The 25,165-nt window shown below is 36.7% G+C and overlaps 1 protein-coding gene across 2 annotated transcripts in view; it reads left to right on the top strand.

Annotated features, from left to right (window-relative positions):
* ror2 (receptor tyrosine kinase-like orphan receptor 2) overlaps positions 1-25,165 on the top strand; it is a 99,184-nt gene that overhangs the window by 48,557 nt on the left and 25,462 nt on the right. For both annotated transcript variants that reach the window (XM_088909958.1, XM_088909957.1), the window contains exons 2-4: positions 11,800-11,877; positions 22,100-22,387; positions 24,281-24,317. In XM_088909958.1, the coding sequence (XP_088766084.1) occupies positions 11,800-11,877; positions 22,100-22,387; positions 24,281-24,317 (403 nt within the window). The remainder of the gene's footprint in view (positions 1-11,799; positions 11,878-22,099; positions 22,388-24,280; positions 24,318-25,165) is intronic.

Below are 25,165 nucleotides of genomic sequence, written 5' to 3' on the forward strand. Positions count from 1 at the left end.
AAAGAAATGGTAGCTAGGGCTGTCTTTATGTATTTTAACTGGTGTTACCTTTGGCTATTTATTGGACATTTTGTGTGCGGCTTCTAGGATGGACTTCTGCATTTGGCTTTGTGACTCTTTTAGATCTTGTTACCCAGAGGGAGTTTTCCACTTTGAATTTCAGGGCAGTCCTCAGCTTTGATCTACTTGAAGAGGGAGATAACTCATGTCCTTTATGTTTTAGCTGGCAAGAGTAAATCGTTTTTAGTTTTGTAACTTCAACAGATTAAATCATGTTGGCTTATGAATTGATGTATTCTTAACAGCTTATGAAAAAATTGAGAATATGAACCCATAAAAACCTCATGTACAATTTTTCCTTTATGCGATTTTAAACTGTTTATCCTGCATGTATTAATCATGTTTGTTCTCCTTGTCAGTTGAGACAGGTATAAGGTTACAAATGTATATGCAGTTTAAAAAATGTAGGAAATTGCTTCTATCAACTGTCCTTAACTCTGTTAGCTCATCTGTGAAGTTGAAATGTTCTCTTTAGGAATTATTTTGTGTTGGAGAATAAAGGATTCATCCTTCTTTTCTCAATTTTTGCTAAGTTAAATTTCAGCTGAAGGAGTCTGCAGCTTTGTTTCTGCAAAATAGTTTTTACATAAGTGACTGTGGAAGGGTTAAAGGTTGTATTTCAATGAATTTCTTTAAAATCAATTACAGGTATGATCATGACCATATAATTTCATTAAGGTATATTTCAAAAAGCAGTAATATTGAAAGTGCATACAAAAGGAAAAATGCAGAAAAATGTTAAACATATTATGTTGTGGTTCAGGTTGGTAGCTGCCTCAGCATGCGTAGGCTGCAAAGGAACAAGTTCAAGGTTTATTCTATGCTGAAAAAAGAAGAAAGAAAACACAACATTTCGGCTGTGGAGCCTTCTTTGGGTGTGATATTATGTTGTGTTCTCATAATTGTGATGTTATATGCTGTGAACACATGAAGTTATGATTGGTAGTTCTGCAGCTAATGCTATATATTTATATACATGATTTTTTAACATAGGTTCCACACACTTCCTAGTTTCTGTATCATTTTCAGATTGTCTAAATTCATGTATAGATTTGTGCGATTTTATGTTCTTCTTGCCCTTTTGGCTTTTTTTGCTTTTAATGCGTTCAGTAATCATTTTTCTCACTTTAATCCACATTTGTGCATCTTAAGTTTAGCCTCTTGTTTTTTTCGAACTCATGCCACCATACTGAGTGTGATGCACAGTGAAGTGCTCTCCAGTGCTGCTTCACCTTCACTATACAGTCTGTGTGAATGAGCCATGGCCAGTTATTCTGAAGTGCCTTACTGAGGGACACTGCTAGACATTCAGGATTCACTAGAATTTAGTTTCACCATGGAGAGATATATAAAGTATAATTGGTAAAACCTGAAATAAAAATAAGTCATTGTAGGTGCTAATCAGTATTTTGATAATATTTTCTCATCTACTCCTTACATAAAACAAATCAGTTTATCAAGTTTCTTTCATGACACATCTTCTCAAGGCACTTCAGATGATGATGCAGAAAGTTAAACAGAATTTAAAAAACAGAGTACAAAACTGCACTTTAAGACAGACTTTGAAGGTGACATGTGACTTGCAAGATGAGGAGCGTTCTTTAACCTTGGAGGATCAAACAGTGCAGTGTCTCAGTACCAGAAACTTGTTTTGGGAACTGAAAGTAGGCCAGAGTCCAAAAAGTGCAAATGACCTGGAAGTGTATAGGGAGTTAGCAGTTCATTGATGTAGCCAGGAGCCAAACCATTCAAGCCCTTAATTGTGAGCAGCAGCAGTATTTTGAATATTATTCTGAAATCTACAGGGATTCAGTAAAAGGAAGGCTTAAATAAGCGATATCAATCATTCAAGTCTTTATTTGGTAAAGTGCCATTTGCAACAAGTCGCCACAGAGCGCTTCACAAGTGATGAGCGTGAGAAGTACATGATAAATGATACATGCTCATGCATTTTAGTTTTAGTTAAGATCTGTGTAGCCCAGTTCTGAACATGTTACAGCTTGTTCAGAATATGCCTGGATACACCAGAAAGCGCCACATTACAATACTGAAGCCTAGAAAAGCAAAAGCATGCATTATTGTTCCAACATCAGATTAGGAGATGTGTGAATGGATAGGAGCAGTGTTACAAACTTGACCTTTAAATTCAGGGCTCAGTTCAAAGATGACCCCAAGATTTCTGACCTCAGTACTTAGACTGATTCTAGGACTGTTGACAGTCAAACTAAGGTGGACATATTTGTGGAATATATAAGAAGAGCTAATCAGCATACCTTCGGTCAGTGTTGTCAGAGGTCATATGTAAGAACATTGGTGTTTCCATTTCATCATAACCAATGCAGTGACAAGACAGAAGGGCGTTTGATTAATGTCAGGTTTTGTGTGAGCATAAATTTGGTGTGCAGTCAGCATAGAAATGAAAACAAATGTCATGCCATACCTACAAAGATCTGACCTATTGATAACGTGTGGATACTGAAAAGAATAGGACCGGAGCCCTGTAGACTCCAAACCTGACCAGTGTTGTTGCTGAGTAGAGACTATGCAGTCGGAAGAAATTTTTCATTTGTTGGAAAAGAGTTAAACCTTGACAAATTAGTTCCAGTTATATCAACAGCTGTCTTCAATCTATTCATCAAGAGGGTATGATCAACAATACCAAAGCTTTCACTGAGGCCCAGTAGGACAAGATTAGTACAAAAACCCAATCAGTAGTCATCAGCGGATCGGATCATCCAACTTTAACAAGAGCCGTTTCTGTACTGTGCCTCAGTCTTAAACCAGATTGAAATGGCTACTACTGCACGTTAGTAGCTATGTCACTTTATAAGAACAATACCAGCCCTTTCTAGAATCTTTGCCAAAAATGGTTCAGTCTGATATTGGCTAATAATTACTGAGCAGACTGGAGTGTAAGTCCTGCTTTTGTAACAGAGGTATAATAACCACATTTTCAAGCATTGTGGGAACAATTCTAGGTCTTAATGATTCATTGATGATGTGTTTAAAAAAGGAGCAGAGAATTGCAAAATGTGAATACAGAAAGGCAATAGGAATAGGATCCAAGGATCATGTGTTGGTTTTTCCTTTTGGTGATCATTTATAGCTGCTGAGGAATGATAAACCAAGCTTGAAAATACATAATTTAAATTTAGCTTGAAAATAAATTAATTTAAAAATTGAAAGCAGAAGATGCAGTATGACTTTGGATGCCATCAAGCAAACCAAAAATATTTACATTGAACAATAGACTTCTCAGGAGTGGTATGCATCTCTTAACTGCATTTAAGAGATGATGGTGTGCAGACAAGGGTCCTGGGATGACTTATTTCTTATTCAGTTACACAGACTTCATGACATTGCATTGCTGTAGATTTGTATGTATTGCTTGACGTCTGGTAAATGAACAAGTAAGCCATTTTCCCATCTATATTAAAGTTCACACCAATGACATTTCATGGACAAATTCATTGTTTAAAGACGTGTGCAACTTTGGACCTCTACATTCCAGTCACGTTATTTGTTTTTTTTTTCACAATTGGAAGTTACTGACCTTTTTGAGATATTAAATGGCAAGTCTTTACTGGCATTTTCATCATCTGTACGGCTTTGTTTGGTGCCTGTGTTCTGATTCATCTGATAAATTTCGCAAAGACCCCGATGGAAAAATTCCTGATTGAAAGAAAATTTGGGAGGGTGTTTGAGTGAAGTGATTAAAATCAGCTGGATTTGGACGTTGACTGCTTTTGGGAAAGGAAATGGTTCAGATCAGTCTCAGCCTGCACAGGGAAAACATTTCAGACCATCTCCACTGGCATTCTCTCTGATGAACATGCAGAAAAGAAATTGCTCTGGTTTAGGAATGCAGTCCAAAGTTGTACTCTTTTTTTTTTGCCAAAACCTGAAACGTTCACATTTTAAAAAGAAGCTGTTTGTGGAAATGGGAACCAAGTACAATATTTTGGCTTGTTACTAGATCATTGGAATCTCTAATCATTCACAGATAAAACTTGAGCATATGCTTTATATAGTTTACTTCATCTTTTAGAAAACAAAATGATAAAATTATCCAATGCAAGAAATGATAATAGGTTTCCTTAGTTTGATCACCCAAATTACATTTATACCAGTACAATTGTATGACAGCAATTATGTTATCTCTTAGGCTGTAGACCTTGAACTTTTGCTTCAGACCCTCTGTGAACCACGTACCAGTCTCTTTATTGAATTAGAACAGTAAAAATGATAAGCTGTTTCATCTTTTAATTCAAATCCTGAGCATTCCAACAATGTCTTTCTCATTTCCCCAGAAAACTGTAGAATGGGGGAAATGTGAATTTCTTGGCAATCCAGGCTGAGATGGTTCGTATAGACGGCTGAGGAAGATGCATTACATGAAATCTTGTTTCCATTACGTTCAGAGTGATTGTAGATCTAATGTATATTAAGCACTAAAATGTGGAAATAAAGCATAAAGTTTCTTATAAAAACCTAAATATAGACATTCTCATATTTGTATGCGTAAGCAATAAAGGACAGTCATGAAAAATATTTCTAATAGTTTGTGCAGTCTTTGGATCTTAGGTTTGGTCATTATAAGCCACATTTCACTTTTACTATGATGAACATTTAGTGAATGAAGACCTGGCAAGTGTTTCCTTGAAACTTTGGTATTGGGGGTGCTAGGACAGTGGTTGTGGGTGTGGTGCTCATACTGGGGTGTTTACACTTCTGCCCATGTTCTCTATTTGTCTAATAACCTGTTGTGCTTTAAATTTAGCTGTCCTGTTATGACTACCAGAATTCCTCGCAATAAACACAAAACCTCTAATATTACTTGGAACAAAGTTTGTCTGTGGAGAGATCTGTCATTATACCATAATTTGTGCAAAAGATCTGAAGAATTGAACATTCCTAGTGATATGTAATTATGCCTGGCTCATAAAGCAAAGCACTATAGAATTCATCAGGCCTCTAGATTTTCCAGGATATTTTTAGTTTTTGCAGCAGTTTAATACGACAAAAGTTTAGATAGGAAATGGCTCATGTAATAATTTACATGGTAAATTTAAAAGTGAAAAATATATTTGCAATTTGGTGTACTTCTTTCTTATTTGACAGTTACTATTTCTCAGTCATCAGAAAGATTTTACCGTGTAAGATAATTCAACATACCGAAAGAAATTGGAAAAGAGAAGGTAGTTTAACCATTTGTTAACCCTATCAATGTGGTGATATTAAAGAGCATGCAAGCCTTTAGGATCATAGTTCGATTGTAGAGATTGAAAAAACATGCAAACATAAGCAAGCTGAGATTTGATTTTGTAATGAGTATCACTTGGAGATTTTAAAATCGAGGTTCTCCTGCAGATTTATCGATTGGGGGTTATTGCCTGAATTAATTTTATACAGGAGTTCCTTAATCAATTTTTGAAGTTGTTAAGCATTACTGTTCCAGGAAGATGAAGGAATGCGCCATTGTTGATTTTAACTGACTAAGGAAAGTAGGACATTTGTAAAGCTGGCTGTTAATTGTTGGTATGTCTTACCCTCCAGGCAGATTCACTCAAGCTGACTCATTACTGCACTAGGGATATAAAACAATTGTTCAAAACCATTGTTGCATTACACAATTCTACAAATATTTTAAAAGTGTGGCATAAATTAGAATTAGTTTGCCGAGTGTTTGTCATTTTGTTGTTTGCAGTCACAAAATATTCCTTCTTGCCAAAGAACAAAACATGATTCAGTGAAGTCAAGGGGAAAAAAAGTGCAATGGTTATTTCCTGTAGTTTTGTCCTGCATTAAATTGTGTGGAAGAAAATAATATATTATTTCTTCATTTAGTGGTTCAAAAGTTACAGGAAATTGTTAAATGTTTTTTCCACTTTATTTTGATTTAATCAATCTAGAATTCTGCATAAGTTCAGGAACGTGTGTGCAGAAAAAAATGGGAACAAAACCACTGTACACTGACATAACATACCATTGGTTTTGGAATTTTCTCTTCTTTCCCTTTTAAAATGGAACACAGGCAGGCTGACCTAATGTAGCTGATTGCTTTCTTCTCTTACATTATTATAGAATGGGCTAGTTTCTAGTTGTAAAGACTCACCATGGTTTATGCATTCTTGGTATTTAATGAAGTAGAATACAGAGTGGTCACTTTTTTATAACTTTTTTTATAACTGTTTATAACTGTGTAATGTCCAAAATTAGATTCCGTATTGTAGTATTATGTTATGTGCACATGAAATTCTAACTTGTGTGGAAAGTTGTTAAGAGGCTAAAAGTAGAAGGAGTATTTTTCTTTAGACATGGAGAGGTGAGGTGTGGCATATGAGAGGAGGGAATGAGTGTTTGTTGCCAGAGATAATAAACTTCAGAAACTGGAGACACTGAAAAGAAAAGGCTGGACCAAGCTGGATCCTGCTGTCTAATGAGATTGGACAGATGTCTGCTGTTGCAGTGACCTGATGGCTGATAAGAGTTGGCAGTACAGATATGATAGGATTACAGAGTGATAATGAGAGCTGTTAGTAGTGTTTGCTGCCACCACTGGGAGAAAGCGCAGGTTAAGTGTGTTAATACACACCTTTAAAACAATGTTAAAATTGGGGGAGACAGGAACATTCATTTCCTTTTTATCAGAAAAAGTAAAACCCTACAAAAAGTGCTTCTTTGAGATTGGTTAACACTCTGACACAGCCAGGCTACTGGACTGAGCTACTAAAGTCATGCCATTTTACTTGAGCTTTTTTTAAGGTTTTGTAAAATACATGTACTCTTTGAAATGACCCTTGACAGAATCCAAAATGGACTGTAATTGGAGTTAAAAGCACTTGATGGTGCTGGGTACCTGATTTCTTTCTGGTTTGGTTTTTTGGTGTAGCAAGAATAGGCCCTGTCACCCGCACAGTTAGAATGGACAGTAATCCAGAATCAAATATATAAATGTTGTACAGAGGGGATTACAGACATAACATACTATATCAGACGGCTCCTGGGGAGTCAAGTCCTGTAGAGCCTTGAAAGCCTAAAATCAACTCCGAATCCGACAGGAAGCCAGGTTAGGTTTACGAACCAGTTAGGTTTACCTAATATGGCATCCAATGCCATATGGGTTTTTTTAGACACTGGTGTGAGTGCAGCAGTTTTTAAAGCTGACGCCACCAATACCATGCCAGAGCTCAGGGAGTCATTTATTATGTTAAGCACTAAGGAGCAAAGGGCAGAGAAACAGGAGTAAAATAAAAAGGAATGGGGGCCCAACAAACAGGAAGTAGTTTTTGCGTATGATACCAGTTCAGTAAGGCATGCAGGGGTAAGCTGTGTAAAGTGAGAAATGGGAGTCTCCACAAAGTCAGGCATACAAACAGACATTCTGTAGAGGAGAGAATGCTGTGGTGGATGTTATCAAACCTCCCTTCTTGGATTTCTGTAGCATGGATGATGCGCGGCAGCGCCCCTAAACCGATTAGGTGGCTGAGTGAAAACCGGCTTCACCAGTCTGTTTGAAATGGTGGGAAATTTAGGTAAACCAAATTGTACAAACCCAAAGTGGAATTTATCCAGGACATGGGGGTTAATACTCCTGCTTTGTCAAATTGTGTCATGGGAACTTTGGTGGCTGCATAGTCAGGACATTGGCTTGTGTCATCCAAAGGAGCATCTCCTACAGTACATCACAGTATCCCTGATCACCATACTGGGTTAGTTTTTAGAACATTCTGTTCCAAAGAGAGGCAAGAGGAGAATTTCTTAGATTTGGGGTTGGGAATATAAAGTTTGAAATGCATTTTTCCCCAGTTAGCAGTCTTGTTTTCAGGAGTATGCTTCCCTGACTTCGGGCAGAGACGTATTGCTCATCCCCTACAGCTGCATTGTGAATTTCTAGCAGATAACTCATTAATGATCTGCACACATGGAGAGCATTTCTTGTTAGTTTTTTTTAATGTTCCAGTTGCAGCATTCCTTGGGTGTACTGGGAGGTATCATCAACATTTAAATAATTCAGGACTCCATTAGCTTGATGCTAAGCCAAAGGCAATTTGTAGCTCCGTATTACAGCAGTGCTTTGGTATCCTAGACAGGATGTGGTATACTAGCAGAACTATCTTCTAGTTGTGACCTGATTATTAAACAACATTTACCCTTGGCTTATTTAATGTTCAAAGGCAAGTCATTATAATGTGTTGAGGGATACCAACCACAAAGTACACTTTGTTACAGAACTGTATATCAAGCAGATGAGAAAGGCATTTAGGACTGTGCTACGTGTAAATAACATAATATGAGTGTGGGTTTAATAGGTTCGTATCACAGAAATTAAAAACAAAATGGATGAAACTTATCTATTCTGAAAGCAAGCCTTTAAAAGGAAAATATGTTGGGTTTTTTTGCATATGCAGGCTTTGACTCTTTTAGCACTCAAAATTATTTCTGCAATGTTGTCAAAATGTTCTCCCAGTAATATCTCTCCAGAGTAAACGTCAAGGTGATTACAAGCTGCTTACTGAAGGGCCAAGGGTCTGATGTCTTCTAGTGGAGATTTTGCTGTTCTTTTCATTTGCGTTCTCTTTTATGAGCCTGTGGAGCAGTGGCTCTCACTCGTTGCCAGGAGCGCCGGATGTTGCAACGGGAGAATTTTTCAGTGAAAGGCAACGATTCAGTGGTCAAAGTGCCCTACATCCTTCAAAGCCAAAGTAATCAGATTAACAGCTGAAATGCGGGTGTACAGAGGCTTCTTTGTGGGACTCTCCTGAATGTCTGTAGGCTCTCGTAGGGGTCAGCAATGCTCAGTTTGAGGAAAAAGAAGCAGCAAAAATATTTAATAGGTTGTTAACCGAGAAAGTTAATTTGTGGGCTTTGTGTTCAGGTGCTCTGGGTCCGTGGGCTGATATGTAATGGCAGAGGTGTTTTGTGCTTGTACTGCACGTTATGCATTATAGAGATGACACATCCTAAGGAACTCTTAAGTGTTAAGGGTGAAACACAGCTGGACAGCAAGCTCATGCTTGTCACTCTTTTCTCTGCATTGCCTTACATAAGATAGCATTTCTAAACATTCTTGTCTGTCACCAATTGAAATGTCACTTGCGCTTAATAAAAAGGATAAATGTATCTGGGGACTTTTATTAAGAAAAACGTAATGTGTCATGTCATGTGTTATAATGTTCTCTAAATGGCGTTCTTTAGATGGTCGATGTGTGACAAGATTTAGATAACTGAGGAATCTGATTTTATTAACACTGCTGCCATTATCATTTTTTTAAAGCTGACCATGGTTAAATGTTAATTACTTTAATTATCTAGTATTTAGCAAAGTAGCTCATTCATCTTGTAGCATTCTCCTGGGAAACTGAGGAACTCCAGTCAAGGTCAGATTTCAAGTTGTCACATGTTTGTTTTAAGCATGTTAGGAGAGTCATAGCTGAGAGACTTTACGTAGCATTCTAGAGGGTTACAAGCAGTTCAAATAAAATATTAAATAAAGCACTGTGTAGATTCTAGTTTTTCTCTTGTTTTCCTAGTCCTAATGTGTGCTAATTTTGCATTATCCCAACAAAGACAGGATACGTACACAATATAAAACAAACCCCAGTGATTAATTTGAGATTAGGCCTACACTGTTGGATGCATACAGTCAAGAAGTGTTCTTCCATAACTTATTTCCTTAAACTGGAGTCCTACTTGTCTCTTAATTGTCTTTTCCTTAACTGTGCCACCTGAATTAACTGCATTCTCAATTCATTCTAAATTAATGAGCACTGTGTAGGTACATTGATGTGTAATGCTAGAGGGTTTTGGTAAGGTTGTAGTTTTGCAGATATCTTTAATTCCCTTTAGAGGCAGTTCGATTTTTACAGTACAATGTAAAAAGTGTTTAATTGTAATTTTTTCATTACAATTACATTATAGTACTGCTTGAATTTATGCAGTGAAGTAACATGCTATATTTTCTTAGGAGCTGGACATGCTAAACTAACATTTTAATACGTGCATGAAAGCTTTTATCTAGGTACATACTGTGGTGACCACAGTGAATACATTTGTACAATGAAAGTCCTCTCTGTAACAGGGTAGAAAAGGAGTACCATAACAGTTTTTATTCCAAAAAATGCAAAAACCTAATGCTGCAATTAACATGATTAAACTGAGAATTAATTCAAGGAGTCCCTTTGCTTTGCTATGTGATATGAATTTGAGGCCTTAGTTTTTGGCAGGAAGCAAAGTGATTTATTCCATGTTGTTTGTTGTCTTAATTTTTCTGTGATTTACAGTAGTTAGTAAATTATGCTGTAAAATATAATTACACTCCTAGCCATGATGAACAAATTAGATCACTTACTGAAAAAAATAATTCATGGATGGTTTACATGACATTGCCCTGAAAGCTTGTTTTGTTCTTTGATTTTGAAGATCTGAATTGTCAGAGAGAGGGTGTTGATTTAGTGATGACATTATAACCTAGTTATTAATCTAATAATAATTGACCCTCTGGCACATTCCAGAGAAGATTAGGGAAGTCATACACTATATAATTACAGACTGACCCAAGAAGCCACAGCTGTAAATGTGAGGTGCTTCATAGTCACATGCATTGATTTATATATATTTTCTAAATATCTTAAAACATACAGTCAAAAATATTTTTTTGGCATACTTCTTATGAATGGGGTGAACATGCATTCTGGTTAAATTTTGGTATCTAAATTATCTGGGTTATATTCGCACAGGACAGGATTCAGCATTCTAATTATTGTGTTTGTTTTAAAACAGTTTTTTGCACTTAAATTACAAAAACACAATGTTTCCTGACAAGCATCGGCATTTTATCTTTGCAGTTATGTACTATTTTAAGAAGGCAATTCATTTTTAGTTTTCACTGCTTGCAACACCAGTCGAATAGCCAGTATCCACAAACTGGTATTAAGATGGGAAGGTTTAGATTTCAACACTGTAACGTAAGGGTTGCTGATTTATATGTTACTACCGATTTTTCTATATTATGTATTTACCTCAGGTAGCTGGTATATGAAAATGATTTCTTCATTCCATGAATTATGTTGCTCCTCTTGTTTTGTTCACACAGTATCTTGATTTATATAACATAATTTCCAACTGTGTCCTAAGGTCAAACTTCATCATGCTTTTGTCGCCCCTAAACCATTTTTTCTCTGTCTTTTCTGGTGTTGGTAAATGTGATTCCCATTAAATCATTTTGGTTCCCCTTCATACTGTTTTCCTTAAATTTTCACAAACCAGCTGTAAGAAATTAAGAATCCAATTTGCCTTCACCTCTTTCCTCAGCAATGTTTTTGGAGTTCACTTCCTTTCCTTCATCTGTAATAGATGCTTGTATTCTAGACAGAACCAAGCTTCCTGTCCTTCTGTCAGCTGACTGCTGATGATTGCTTATTTGGGTAACCATGATGGAATCAGCTTATAGTGCATCATTAATCAGTTGAACAAAGTCTAGGAAATGGTTTTCTGCGCCAGATAAATTGCACTTGGAAGAATTTGGTGAGAACTGGTGGACCCATGGAGAGTTTCCAAATTTGCTCCGAGATAATCTCTTGGTACGCTTGGCTTCTGAAAAGTTTATTCTAACTGGATCTTTTCTACTGTGAGGTTTTGGATACCACAGCCAAGATTGGTACATACAAACACTGACCTGAAAGATGAGAACAAAAGCAGTTCAAATCAATTTAGTTTTTTTTTCTTTCCTTTCATCAGAAGATGCAGACTTTTCCCCCCCAGGAGAAACAATAGGACTGGCTGAAGCCCAAGGCAGAGGCATGCCAACACCTGAAGGTAATTCAAACCCTTTGCATTCAGTTTTAGAACCAAGGTTATAAAATCGTTTTAAAAATGATTTAAATTATAAAGAACTGAACCTGACAGGTAAAGTTCCTGAAATATACAACTGTTCAATGCCAGTTGGACAGGTCAGACCATGCTTTCAGTCTGAGCTACAAGTTTATGCTGTTGTTTTCCTTTGCCCATATTAAACCTTCAAAGAATTAAGGGAACAAGATGCATGCAAGAGCCAGTAAAATGCAGTCATTGACCAAAAACGCCATGCCCCCACCCCCTTCTTCCCACAAACCTGATTAAATCTTGCCCAAAGTGTTATGCTGTGGTTGGAGGAGATGCACAATTAATATTTATTAAGTTATTTTAAGCGCTGATTTACAAGATGCGCTTGTAATAATGTTTAGTTTATAGAACATTTAAAGGATTAATTTAGGGAGAAAATAATACAGATATTGCAAAAAATGAATTGTTGAAATTGGAAATTGCAGTTCAGTGTTTTTAGAAATGAGAAGCTTTTGCATTCATTTTCATATCCTGTGTAATGTTTGCACTTAGTAATATATTAATAAATAAGAAAGTTTTTAAAGATAATGTGAAGATATTGTATATTGCAATGAACCTTTTAAAGACAAATCCTATTTTTTAAAATGAATAATATACAAACCTACTAATAATCCAGAGAATATTTTGTTTTCGTGCTTGTCACAGAGCAGGTCACCACCAATGTCAGTTTCAAATAGCTGCATCTATAGTTTGAAGAACCTACTTATCAATTGTTTTTCTTTAATATCTTCAATTTTCAAAGTAGTTTTATTTTTACAGCATTTTGGCTAAGTCTTCCTCTCAGAAGAGTGCAATTAAACTGAGACACCCATCTAATGTAAACCATGGTGTCTGTGTGACTAAGTTATTTGCAGAGATTGCAGACAGAGGAGCCAATCAGACAAGATAGCTGTTCAGATAGCTTTTTTATATGTGTTTTGTAAACAGATGTGACAAATTAACCTTTACAATGTCCACTTGTAACAAAGATTGACTTGAAACACATTACTGCAGCACTTTTTTTGAATAAAAAGAAAGTCTGGTGCTTCTTAATCGAAGCACGTTTAATTTTTTTCTGAATGTGCAAGCTACAAGCCAAGGAGTGAAAAATAGTATAAATCCAAATCCAGATGCTTTTCCTAAGAACTACCACTTCATATATCTATATTTAATTTTATTTCAGGCTCAGAGTATTTTATTGTTGTGAATTTAGAATTCTCAGTAATTTTTAGCCACTGCCCAATTGTATTTTAACACCTTGGCTTACAGCTACGATTTCCATGGGAGAATTCATTGCTGAATGTGGAACCGTATGAGAGAGTTGAAAGGGTGCATTGATATTAACTGGTGAAAATCAAGAAATGATCTTATATGTTGCACTTATCAAGGGAACAACACCTTTGTGCTTTTGAAATTTTGTTTGGAGCCAAGTGCTTTTTAACAGTGAATCAAGGTACACCATCCTAATAAATATGGACAAGTGCGGACCAGACTGGCAGAACTCATAAAACACAGACAGACCCTTCTAGCCAGACTTAAGCTCCATTGAACTTTGCAACTTTGAGTTGGAATAACAGGGGGCATCTAGGCTCTACAGGGGGAATGAGGCAGAAATCGGGCAGTAGTGTGGACCAATGGTTAGGGTTGTGTACTCATAACTGGAAAGGTCATGGGTTCACATCACAGTTGAGCCACAGATGTCATAACCTTGACCAAGGTACTTTGCTAGAATTGTTCCAATAAAATACTGTAATGTGTGTGTATATATGGGTTCAAATGTACTGTAAATGTCTTTGGATAAAAGCGCCAGACAAATATATAGTCTTAGACAGCAGGTGTACTACGCTGAGTCATGTCTGTTCAACAAATTGTCAGTGTATCTGCTGCAAAAAATATTTTTTCTTCTGATACTTTTGTAAATTTACTAATAAGTAGAAATAGAATCTCCAAGTTCAATCTCCAGTTCATAAAGTTTTTTGGTCAGCTCTGAAAAAAGCATACTACTCCGTCTTCTTATGTTACCTTCCCACATGCAGCTTTTCTAACAGAAATGTGTTGTAATTTCCTTGGTATTTTAAACAATTCAAAAATGTCACAGCATGGTGGTACATTCTTTTGGATAAGCCAGATTCAGACTGGCAGAGAATATTTTGTTTAAAAATAAAAATTGGAAGATATATTGCAGCATGTAGCATTTAGATATTTTATCTTAGCATGCTATTTAGTACGGTATTTTGCTAATCACATGGGTGTAAAAAGCGCTATATTCTGTTTTCAGTCAGTGTAATATTTAATCAATTTCTTCGCTTTATTAAGAAAATAAAAGCACACAAGCAGTGCCTTACCCACAATTTGAATGATATAGGAATATGGTCAAGTTTTTTTACCGTATCATTTTGCAATGTGCAAAACGGTACAAGCCTTTGTGCCATTTGGAAATAATTCCGCGAATTATGTATTCATTCCAAAAGATCCCCATGCATTTTAGAGCTACAAAGGAACAGCCTTCATCCACCGTTGACGTGCGGCATCCATGTGGGCAATGTGCAGCAGCCATACTACACAGCAGATCCCGTAGAAAAGTGAAAAATTCAACTGAATTAAGGGGGAACCTTAGGAACAATTATTCAAGCCTAGAGTGGAATTTAGCCTGTACAGAGCGTTAAATTCTTGTAGGATCAGTGCAATGGGATCTTAACTCATTAGTCAGTACCTGGGTTTAATCCACATGAAAGGCTCCAAGGATGATACCTTCTGTAATGCAGGTCATCAAATTTGAAAATTCTGGACTTGCTAGTCCATCAACACCGCTTGCAGCAGCAACATTTTCTTCGAGGCTTCTCACTCCAGTACTGACCAGGCCTAACACACCCAGCCTTACCTAGCTTCTGATAACTGGGGAGATCTCCGAAGTCTACAAGGTGCTTACTAAGCTGTCAAGATTTCATGCTTGAAGTGTTGAGTAATAAGATGAGATATTGAACCCAACAGTAAGAGTTTATGCTGCTGCAGTCAGCTCAGAGTTCATTTTGGCAGTGCCCCTCTAGACTGAGCAAGCACCATAATAGCTGATTTTAATCAGGATGCCAGAGGCATGGTTAGTCAGCCAGGGCTCCTGACCAGAATCCTATTGACCATGCTCAGGACAATATCAGCCTGTCCGGACCCACCCTGGGCACCTTGCTCAAGAATGGGTCCAGGTCTCATAAGTGTGTGCTGCATCTGCATCTGGTGACAAACATGTGGTAATGATCATATGCAAATACGCAGGAACTGACTCTTTAAGTAAATTGTTCATGACGGTGGTGTGTGTGGCGCTTTTTGTTGTTATAAGAGTCTAACTAATGAATTAAAGATTTTTTTTTCTGTTCAGCGCAATTTTCCACAAGTTAAGCGTTATATAAAAGAAATAATCCATTCTGTCCTTTAGAGTATAAAATACAACATTCCAAAATCTTAAGCCCTGTCAAAGTTGAAACGTGTTTAGATATACAACTGAAGTCTAAAATTGGGTAATTTGCATATATACATTTTAAAAGTTTTGAATTCTTACCAATTAATATGTACATTTATTGTATATATGATTTAGATGTTTATCATCTTTTCTTGGGTAGGTCTGTTTAATACAAGAGAGAGAAATTATCACAGTGAGTCACAGAAGTTATTTGTGTTGGCCGGCAGTGCCAAGATCTGCTACCAACATAAGCCAGCAGCTATATCACTCTGCAACTGACAACTGGCAGCCCGCTGAAGCTAACCCTGGACAGGTGGTGAGCGCTCCCTACTGGTTCCACTAACACCTCTTTCAGCAGGGGATAGGTTTCCCAGGAAGTCTCCAATCCAGGTGCGAGCCTGGCTCGTGCTCATACTCCATACTGGATGGGAGACCTCCTGGGAAAGCTAGGGTTGCTGCTGGAAGATGTGTTAGTGGGACCGTTGGGGAGCCCTCATCCTGCGGTCTACGTGGGTCCTCATGGCCCAGTATAGTGACGGGGACACTGTACTGTAATAAAGGCGCCTTGCATCAGATGAGATGTAAAACTGAAGTCCTGACTCTCCGTGGTTATTAAAAATCCTAGGCCATTTCTCAAAAAGAGTACGGGTGTTAACCACGGGGTCAAACTTCCTGCTGGACTTTTCCAATCATGGCTGCCTAATAAACCCAGTCTATGAATTGTCTTCATTACTCTGTTCTCCTCTACACTGATGGCTGACATGTGGTGAGCGTACTGACGCATCATCCAGGTGGAGGCTGCACCTTGGTGGTGGTGGAGGGGAGTCTCCATTACCTGTAAAATGCTTTGAGTGGAGTGTCCAGAAAAGCACTATATAAGTGTAAGGAATTATTATTAATTATTACTATTAACATAAGCAAATGCTATGTTGCAAAATGTAGGCACTGTTTCAGAACAGGTATTTCTGAAAATATACCATTTATGTTCAGAAAGATTGATGTTACTTTAGATCCTATTAGAGAGGAAATGGATTGTAGAAGTGGTAAGCAATGGTTGAGATGCAACATTAAGAAGGTTACCTTTACCATATTTCACTGACCAGTGAATGACCACTGGTCACAAGCCCCAATAAAGTAAGTCTGCAATCACCCTTAAACCAGTGTTCAGGACACCTATCATCAAAAAGTTGATGATATTGGGAACATGGGTCACATTAATAAATTATAGTACTGGAAGTATTTAAGATGCCTTTTTACAACTTGTATTTTTTTCTGATATGTAGGCATGTTGCTTGCTAATTACAGTCTGAATCCTTTACTGGTTACACATTTCTTATAATTGTGCTAGCAAACTCTGAAGAATCTGTGCACGCATTTTGTTTTACAGAACCTCCAGTGATTCTCTTAAGGATTTAATGTAATGCATATGCTAATGTCACCCAGAATCATTGTTGTTTAAGTTATCATGAAGTATACTTGTGTGTCACTGCTATGATGAAATAGGTCTTTTCTACGGGACAAGCTATGGGAAGAGTAAAAGAGATTTGTGGTCTTGTTCATGTCAGTTCTTAAAAGCTAGTTAACCAGATATTTTTAACGGCAAAACTTCCAAGAAGTAAATGAGGAGTAAAACGTCTGTTTTTTTTCCCCATCTTCAAAAGGCTCCTAATTATGATCCAGATACGTGAACAACTAAATTTAGGTCATGGATGTTTTGGCCGGCTTTACATTTTTTAAATTACTGCAGGTTTTGCTCAGCACCAGTGAACATTACAGAGCCTTGAAAAGAAACGAGTGTTATGCTTTTCAGTTAAGATAAGAACCCACTGTAATTTTCTGCCTCTACTCAGATATAGTTTGTGTTTTCTCAGAGCTATTGTCTGTTTTGTTCTCTTGTCAGCAAGTGAATATACTGTATTTGATCCACTGATCCAACTTTTGGTAGACTTTGAACCTCATCATTTTTAATATTAAATATTAAAATACTACATAATACTAGTTATGTATTTGAAGTAATACAGTAGTTGTAATTCATATGTAAAGCATTCCAGTTGTTTAAACTTACTATTTTAAGAGGATGGTAATGTTTAATGCAAGCTATCTCAAACAAGTCACTTCTTAAAAATACTGGTCTGTGAGCTGGCAGTAGTTTTTTACATTCTGTTCAAAAATGTTTCTCCCATTACATAAGTTTTCTTTTGCAAAAAAGAGTATAATATTAATATTAAAACCTTAAGATATATTTAAGAAAGTAAAAACCAAAAGAAAATATGCAAGATACAAAACCAATAAAAATGTTAGGCACTCCTTGTTCTCCTGACAATTTTAATATATCATTAAAATACATCCCCTGTGTTTACATGTTTTAGACCGTATGTATCTGAAATATTTATGATACTGTCTTGATTTGGACACGCTTGTGGACAAGCAGAATACATTACTGACTATGAGGTTTAATATACGTGTGTATTTGTTATTTTAAACAGCGTTCTTCAGATGCTCAATTTGATTAAAATATTGTCTTTATGGCCTGCCTCTGAAAACCTGCTATCTGAAAAGTGATGGGCTTCTTAGCTTCTTCAGCTTGAGGTTTTAGACTGATTCACTTTAGACCAGTCATAAGACCAGTGGTAAATGATTTGTGATTTGTCTTTCAGTTAGCCAACAGAATTCCTGCCACACCACAAGGAGTGAACCACTGACATGGAAATGATCATTTAGTTTGGGGGTTTCTATCTGCATGAAAAGTGATATCATTATTCATGTGGCAAGACAGATGGATTAAAAAAAATGTACAAACTGAATTATGCAGATGTTTCTTTTTCATGCATTTTTCAATTTAATTTTTATTTTCCTTTTCTTTGTAAAAACAGATGAACAGGTTTCTTTAAACTTGTTTTATGATAGATACTGTGGAGTGCTTAAAATACAGAAGTTGATAATAGAATCATCATTATCTTGAATATTAATGCATTCAACCTGTGATCTGTGAAATATTAATTACTCAATCCAAATATACTTAGAAAACATTAAGAAGCTCAGTTGTAATCTTAACTTAGAGCACTACAGTGTTTCATTCCTTCTGGGCTAAAACATGTTAAGAGCTTGGGGCATAACATTTATTTTTTAAATTTGCAGTCCTGTACTGGAGAACTGTACCTCTGTGCTGTGGAAAGCGTCATTCCTTGGCTAATTTAGCACCACCTTTGGTGTCCTGGCTCAATCCCACTATGGGCTAGCACAGAGTGGAGTACCGAAAGTTTCCCCTGTTTCTTTTCTCAATTCTATTCCTGAGCAGCTGTACAGGGGGGCTGATGTTCTGCAATGGCTGCTGTGAGTCACCCAGTTCTGGGGTGGATGAAGTAGATATATCCTGTCTGATATGTAAAACTCTTTGGGCTGAAAAATACTGTATAGATGCAAGGAACGATTGTTGATGATATAATTGTCAATAGTAATTTAGTACAGGGCTGCTTTGGCATGGTTTTCCTAAAAATAAACATGCTGCCTTTTTTCTGAAATAATTCTCATAAATGGATCAGGGCCATTAGCAATAGTCTGTTTAGTTATGTAACATAGCAGCTGGTTTTTGTTTTATTTAACAAAAGTTTAAAATTTGCACAATGCCGCACTCAAAGTGTTATGTACTATATTTATGGTATAATTGTCAAGGTATTTTTGTTAAGATGTAATAACTTAGAATGACTATTGCACAACCAATAGTCAGAAAGCCTTAGTAGGCCCAAACGGAACCTGGCTACTGCCCAAGATATTTCACGTTTTATAGCCTCACCCTTTTTTCTTGCTGCTTATACATGGAACAGGTAATTGCAGTTTCAAACAATTACTTGTATTTGTGGTTTCTTTTAATTTTGCTTTTCTTTGCAATAGTGATTGTAATGTCTGTAACCGCTTGTCTCCGTTTAAAATACAGGAGAGATTAACTCAAACCCAAGCAAAAGACAGTGGTATCTATTCTGTGCTAAAAGACACCATTGTAGACCAGCTCAGTAATGTATTTCTATATTATGGAGGCTTGAATCTCCAGGGGCTGAGATGGTTTATGTCAAGATCCATTATTTGGGTGCCACTGTTATGGAGGGTATATTAATTGTCTTGTGGTGCATCAACATACTTTGAAACACAATTTAAGCTTTATTTTACTGTTTTTTTATGCAAACTGCAAACTTTGCATAAAACATTCACACACCTGAAGAAGGCTCCACAGCCAAAACTTTGTGTCTTTTCTTGTGTTTTTAACATGGAATAAACCTTTACCTGTTACTTAGCATTACAGTTTGTCTTCATTTTATGAGAAATTTCATTGATTTCGTATCAAGAAAAGGCAGCTTTGTGGTAATGGAAGGACGGATAATTTATATTTACAGAATATACTCACCTGTATTCTGGACCTTTCCGCATACATCTTTGTACGTCTTTAACTGAGCATAATAGCCTGATGCAGTGATATGGAGGTGGGCTGTGTTATGCAGCTGTGATCTCATCTCCGTATGAAGTTGTGCTTTACCACCGACGACAGATTCTGAATTTCTTGTGAGAACCTGCTTCAGTCTGAGATGATTCTTCTTTTTCTGGCACAAAGGCTGCATTTTTCCTTTTATTTTCCTTTGAGATAAGAATCTGTTAAAGCTTGATGCTTCACTGTCGCACAACGGTGTGTCTTCACATACAACAAAGGGAACATTTTTACAACCTCTTAATGTTTGTACTTTGTAATAGTTTTTTTCCCCCTTATCAGTGTGTATTTTCAAACACTTAAATCCATCTTCAATAACTGCTTTATCCTTAGAGGGTGGCCTAAACCATTTTATAATTTAATTTGAAATGGTTTGCCAATTTGACTGTTTTGCATCAGTGGTACTCCTGGGTGTGCTAGCATTTCCTGGAAGTTACTCATAATTTAGAATAATTTCTAAAGTCCGTCTTGAATAATTTCGGAGGTGAATTTATTGAAGTTCTCTACTGATAGGCCAGACACTTGCCAGGAAAGACTGTATATTGGCATCTACATGTCTTTTTTTCTAGGCTGAGAGCAGACTTTCAGGCAAGAAAGCTAGACATTACACTCAATGCCTTCCAGTGTTAGTCCCAGCGATCTCACCCGTTCTTCTTGCTAGAATAAAAAATCTAGCAAGACAAAATCTGAGTAGGAAAATGGCTATTAAATCATGATAAGATGTTTATAAACCTCTAGTAGTATGAAGCATTTAATGACATTGGGTTTTGCAAGAGAGAAGACAAATGATACTAAGATGTAGACACTGGACCCTGCCAAGTTTGGGAAACTATTACAAAATAATAGAAGGCAATTCTGTCCATTTGGCCTGCTCTTAATAGTAATGATTGTTTGCTTTTATATAACTCTTTTTATCCCTATTATTGCATTGTAAAAACAAATTAAACAAGCTCTACCTTTGTAAACCCATCCTCACTAATTGTGTTGGCATGTACTGTAAATACTCCTCTAGTTTTCTGTTTACTACGGTCATGATATAAGTATGTACTTACCTGACTGTGCTTTCTCTCTTGTTGTGGATGTGTGCTAGATTTTAAATAGCTCCAGTCACTGAATACAACATCTTTCTCTTTAATCTGTTTAAAACCTGTAGTTAATGGTCGCTGAAAGTAAAGAGAATTATAAATTAATATCACTTATTTCTTTGAATGTGACTGGAAAAATACAATGGGGTGGATTCATTTATTGTAATGCTATTCCCACCTCTACTTAAATCTGTTAGGAAATTTTGAGAATGATCTTTTGTAAACTTTAAATGCAAATGTTATTATATTTTTCCTTATTGAACACCTGCCTACAACATACATATTCAGCTTATTCTCTAAGAGCACCCCTTTACATCTTAGATCCTTTGAGGAATTCTTCATATAGAGTTTTGCTGTTGCACTGCTAGAAGACTCTTTTTGTTTTAATTTTATCCTCCTTTGCAATATTCTTTCTGTCTCTATTTTATCTTTTTTGGCTTGTGCTGGTGAGTCAGTATTAGACTTTTTATGCATTGGGTCTTGTTCTCTTTTGTTTGAATAGCAGTGGGAGGAAAATATTTATTGCTGCCAGCAACATCTATTTTCTCCAAATACGTGGTTGACATGAAGCAGTGTCTGCGTTTTTTGTGTGTAAAACATTCATTTGCAGTTGATAGGTAGGTTTGGAGTAGGAACATCAGTGCTACCAATGCAAATTTGTTACAAAGTACAATAGAATGAACAGCCTCCGTGTGTTATGAAACTCAATCAGTGCCAAAATAAACAGCTTTGTACAAAGTATTTTATGTTCGCTTTTAATGGGTCATAAGGTTGTCTCTTGCAGGAAGATGCTTGTTATATTGAAGAGTCAGAATTACTTAATCCATATGCTCATGATCATACTGGCCTGCATTGCCAATTATATATTGGATGAGCTTATGCTATCCAACATGAGGTCATCTGGTGGCACAAAAGGCATTGCCCAGTCAATTTTAGTTTATTTTCTAGAGAAAATAAACCACATCTGGATTAAAAAGTGCTATTATAAGTCTCCATGAACAGGAAAGCAATTTGAGCTAATTTGGCTCAAAAAGGGCTTTCATCAGCTGCTGCCAGGGAGCCAAAAGCAATCTGGAAACCAGTGAGCACAGGGGAAAAAAAGTGCTTTTAAGGACTGCATTCATGTTCATTTTTAACCTTTGACCCCTTCTGGCTTTTCAGGTCACTACCTTTACTTCTTGGAACCAGTGAACAATATAACCATAGTTCAGGGTCACACCGCTATACTGCATTGCAAAGTAGCAGGAAATCCAACGCCGAGCATCAAATGGCTGAAGAATGATGCTCCAGTGGTCCAGGAGCAGGGGCGGATATCAATCAGGAAAACTGAAACAGGATCCAGATTGCGCATCCAGGATTTGGACACCACAGATACAGGCTACTACCAGTGTGTGGCATCTAATAGCCTGAAGGTAATATCTGCCACTGGAGTCCTGTACGTCAGATTAGGTAAGATGTAATTATTTTCTTTATCTCTAGCAGCCCTTGTCAGTGGAATGGGCTGTTCAGGCTTTCAGGCTGAATTTCTGAAAAAACATTGCCTCTGGGGCATTCACACCTTTTCTGGCATGTACTAGCCCTGGAATGCGTTAGTTTAACTACCATGCACAGCCTTGCTACCCAACCTTGTGCAGGAAGTAGCTCAAAATATTGTGCCTACTTAATGTCAAGTTGAGTTACTCCACTGATACATTCCCTGTTTTGTGTGTAGTATAATTCTCCAATAATACTTTGGTTTTGAGCAGTTTTTTTCATCAGGGAAGATGGTTTCCTCTGGAGAGTCTTCGAAATCTCTTTATTGTATGGAAATAATGGTGGACCTGTCCAATTACAATAATGAAATTTTGTATTTCAAGAGACTTTGACAAATCACTGACACTTTGTGAAACGCGGTTTGACATCTATAATTAACAACATCTAGCTACATAACGGAATCAGATGTGATTTTCATTCTTTATCGTCGTTTACTTCATTATCTTCCAGCCTTTTACTTTCCCACTCTTCTCAAGTCTTCCACAGCCGCAAATGAGTTAACATCATTTTCATTTTTGTTTTAAAATGATGTAATTTGCCTTTAATAGATTATGGTGTTGTCGCATTTTTTATCAGGTTTCCCATGAAACATTCTGCAAAAATTAGTCTTCTTTGACATAAGGCTTAAGTTTTAAGTAAGTGTCTGAAGGTTAATGCTTCAGATACGCTGGGAAAGTATCAAATTGAGTTTCCTGAACAGTACATTTATGTGTCAAGCATTTAAAAAAGACAAAATTGAATCATCAGGTTGAAATATAAATCATGAGCTGTGTTCATAATTAGGTTTTCTCTCAACACGGATATTTTTTTCCCTATTAAGCAGTGTTATCCCTGTAGAGAGAAAGATGAATCCCAGCATTCACCACTGCACTATTAAATTTGTTTTTCTAGAAAAGTGACCTAGCTCTCATTAGAGCACTTTCTTCTGCCAACTGTCTTTCTTTGAAAAATCACTTCCTTAAAAACCCAAGTATATTTTTGCTCTGTATGAAGAGCTGGTGCTCATATAGTCCAGTTTGTCTCAACTTTAATGTTTGAGTCGCAGTGTTATAAATTGTTAAATGTAAATTGTAGATGTTTTGAACATTATAAAGCATTACGTATGGATGTGTAATGCAGATTTTTACACACAAAGGCTCTGGCATAAAGTTTTATTTGTATACATTGACTTCAAATATCCAACTGCATTTTATGAGCAATAGGCACAGTTAGGACAACAGAGCTCACATGGCTGGAGTTTCATAGGAATGAAAGTAAGCCACGATCCCTCTAGGCCACATGCAGCTTAAAAAACCAAACCTAAAACAAACTGCTGTGGGACTTTTTGTATGCAAGTGGATGAAGTCCTTCTCTATTCTGTAATTAGGTTAAAACCCAAAATGTCATTTCTTCACACATTGAAGAACACTAGCTTCTGAATATTTCAGATTGGCATAAAATATTAAGTTGTTATAGAATGAGTCACATTGTACATAAAATGTGAATAAGCACTCAACAAAACAGCCCTGAAACCTGATGTGTGCCTTTCCTTTAGATGACAGTAAGAGGATATGGTTTCAAGTTTGTTTTGAAAAGTTGGCATGTTTATTCTAATCCTTTGTTTTGCTTACTCTCAAATGGATAGATCCTGGTGTGTTTCTGACAGAAGATACATGTGATGTTTGTAGTTTCGGAAATATCTGCTTTATTATGTACTGGAAAACTGAAATCTTAAACCACCTACTTTCTTTAAGGAATCTGGGCTCTGCAAGTCTGAATCCTACGGGTAATTTCCTTCATTAACACACCTGTGTCTTTCTGCTTTTACAGGGCAGTCACCGACGCCTGGCTCTAACTACAATGACCAGTAAGTTTCTTATCTTGCAGCTGTAGAATACTAACAGCTGTAGTCCTCTACATCAGCTTCTTCACTTTATACATATACAGCCTTATCATTCCATCTAACTCTGTTTCTCTTTGCTTTTTATGTAATAAAAGGTAAATGAGCCAGAATTTAAATATTCACATAATAATTAACGTGGATATTGCCTCAAAACCCAATGGAATTTAGGCAGACAGTAGTCTGGAATAAGGCCACATCATCACAATGCATGACTGGAAAAATGCCTAATACAGATGGGATTGAGGGACCCTGAAAGTGTGAATCTGCAAGCTTTGGTTTAGTTTAAACTTTGCTGCATCTTAAATATAAGCCAGTCAGCAGTCACTATAAGTTGCTTACCAGGCATAAACTGCTTTCTGGTGATGGAAGAGAGATCTTCCGTTTTAATTTCAGGGAATCTGTGTCTTTGCTATCTTAACTGTTGAAGAACTTCATATCACCATACCTGCCATAACATAGGTGACACGGTGTGTTAAAACTTGTAAAACGTAATGAAATCCAAATAACTTTGAAATAATGTTATATCGCCCACAGAAGCAGCATTTTAATGTAAACCAACTCTAAAACCACAAGTACATTTTTTCATGAAGACACCAGTATCTCTTTAGCTGTATACATCTGCGGTTTCATACTCTTGGCAAATTGCATTTTTATGCCAAGTATGTAAACAAATATATATATTTCCAAAGATATCAGATATACTGGGAGATGTCAAATTCTTTAAAGTTACATTCTTTGTGCTACTCTTGTACTGTATTCCTTTCACATAACTGTGACAGTCTTGCCAGCGGAAAGGAAGGCAGATCTGATGC

The sequence above is a fragment of the Atractosteus spatula genome, chromosome 3 (assembly GCF_055471065.1).
Source record: "Atractosteus spatula isolate fAtrSpa1 chromosome 3, fAtrSpa1.hap1, whole genome shotgun sequence".
Lineage (NCBI taxonomy): Eukaryota > Metazoa > Chordata > Actinopteri > Semionotiformes > Lepisosteidae > Atractosteus > Atractosteus spatula.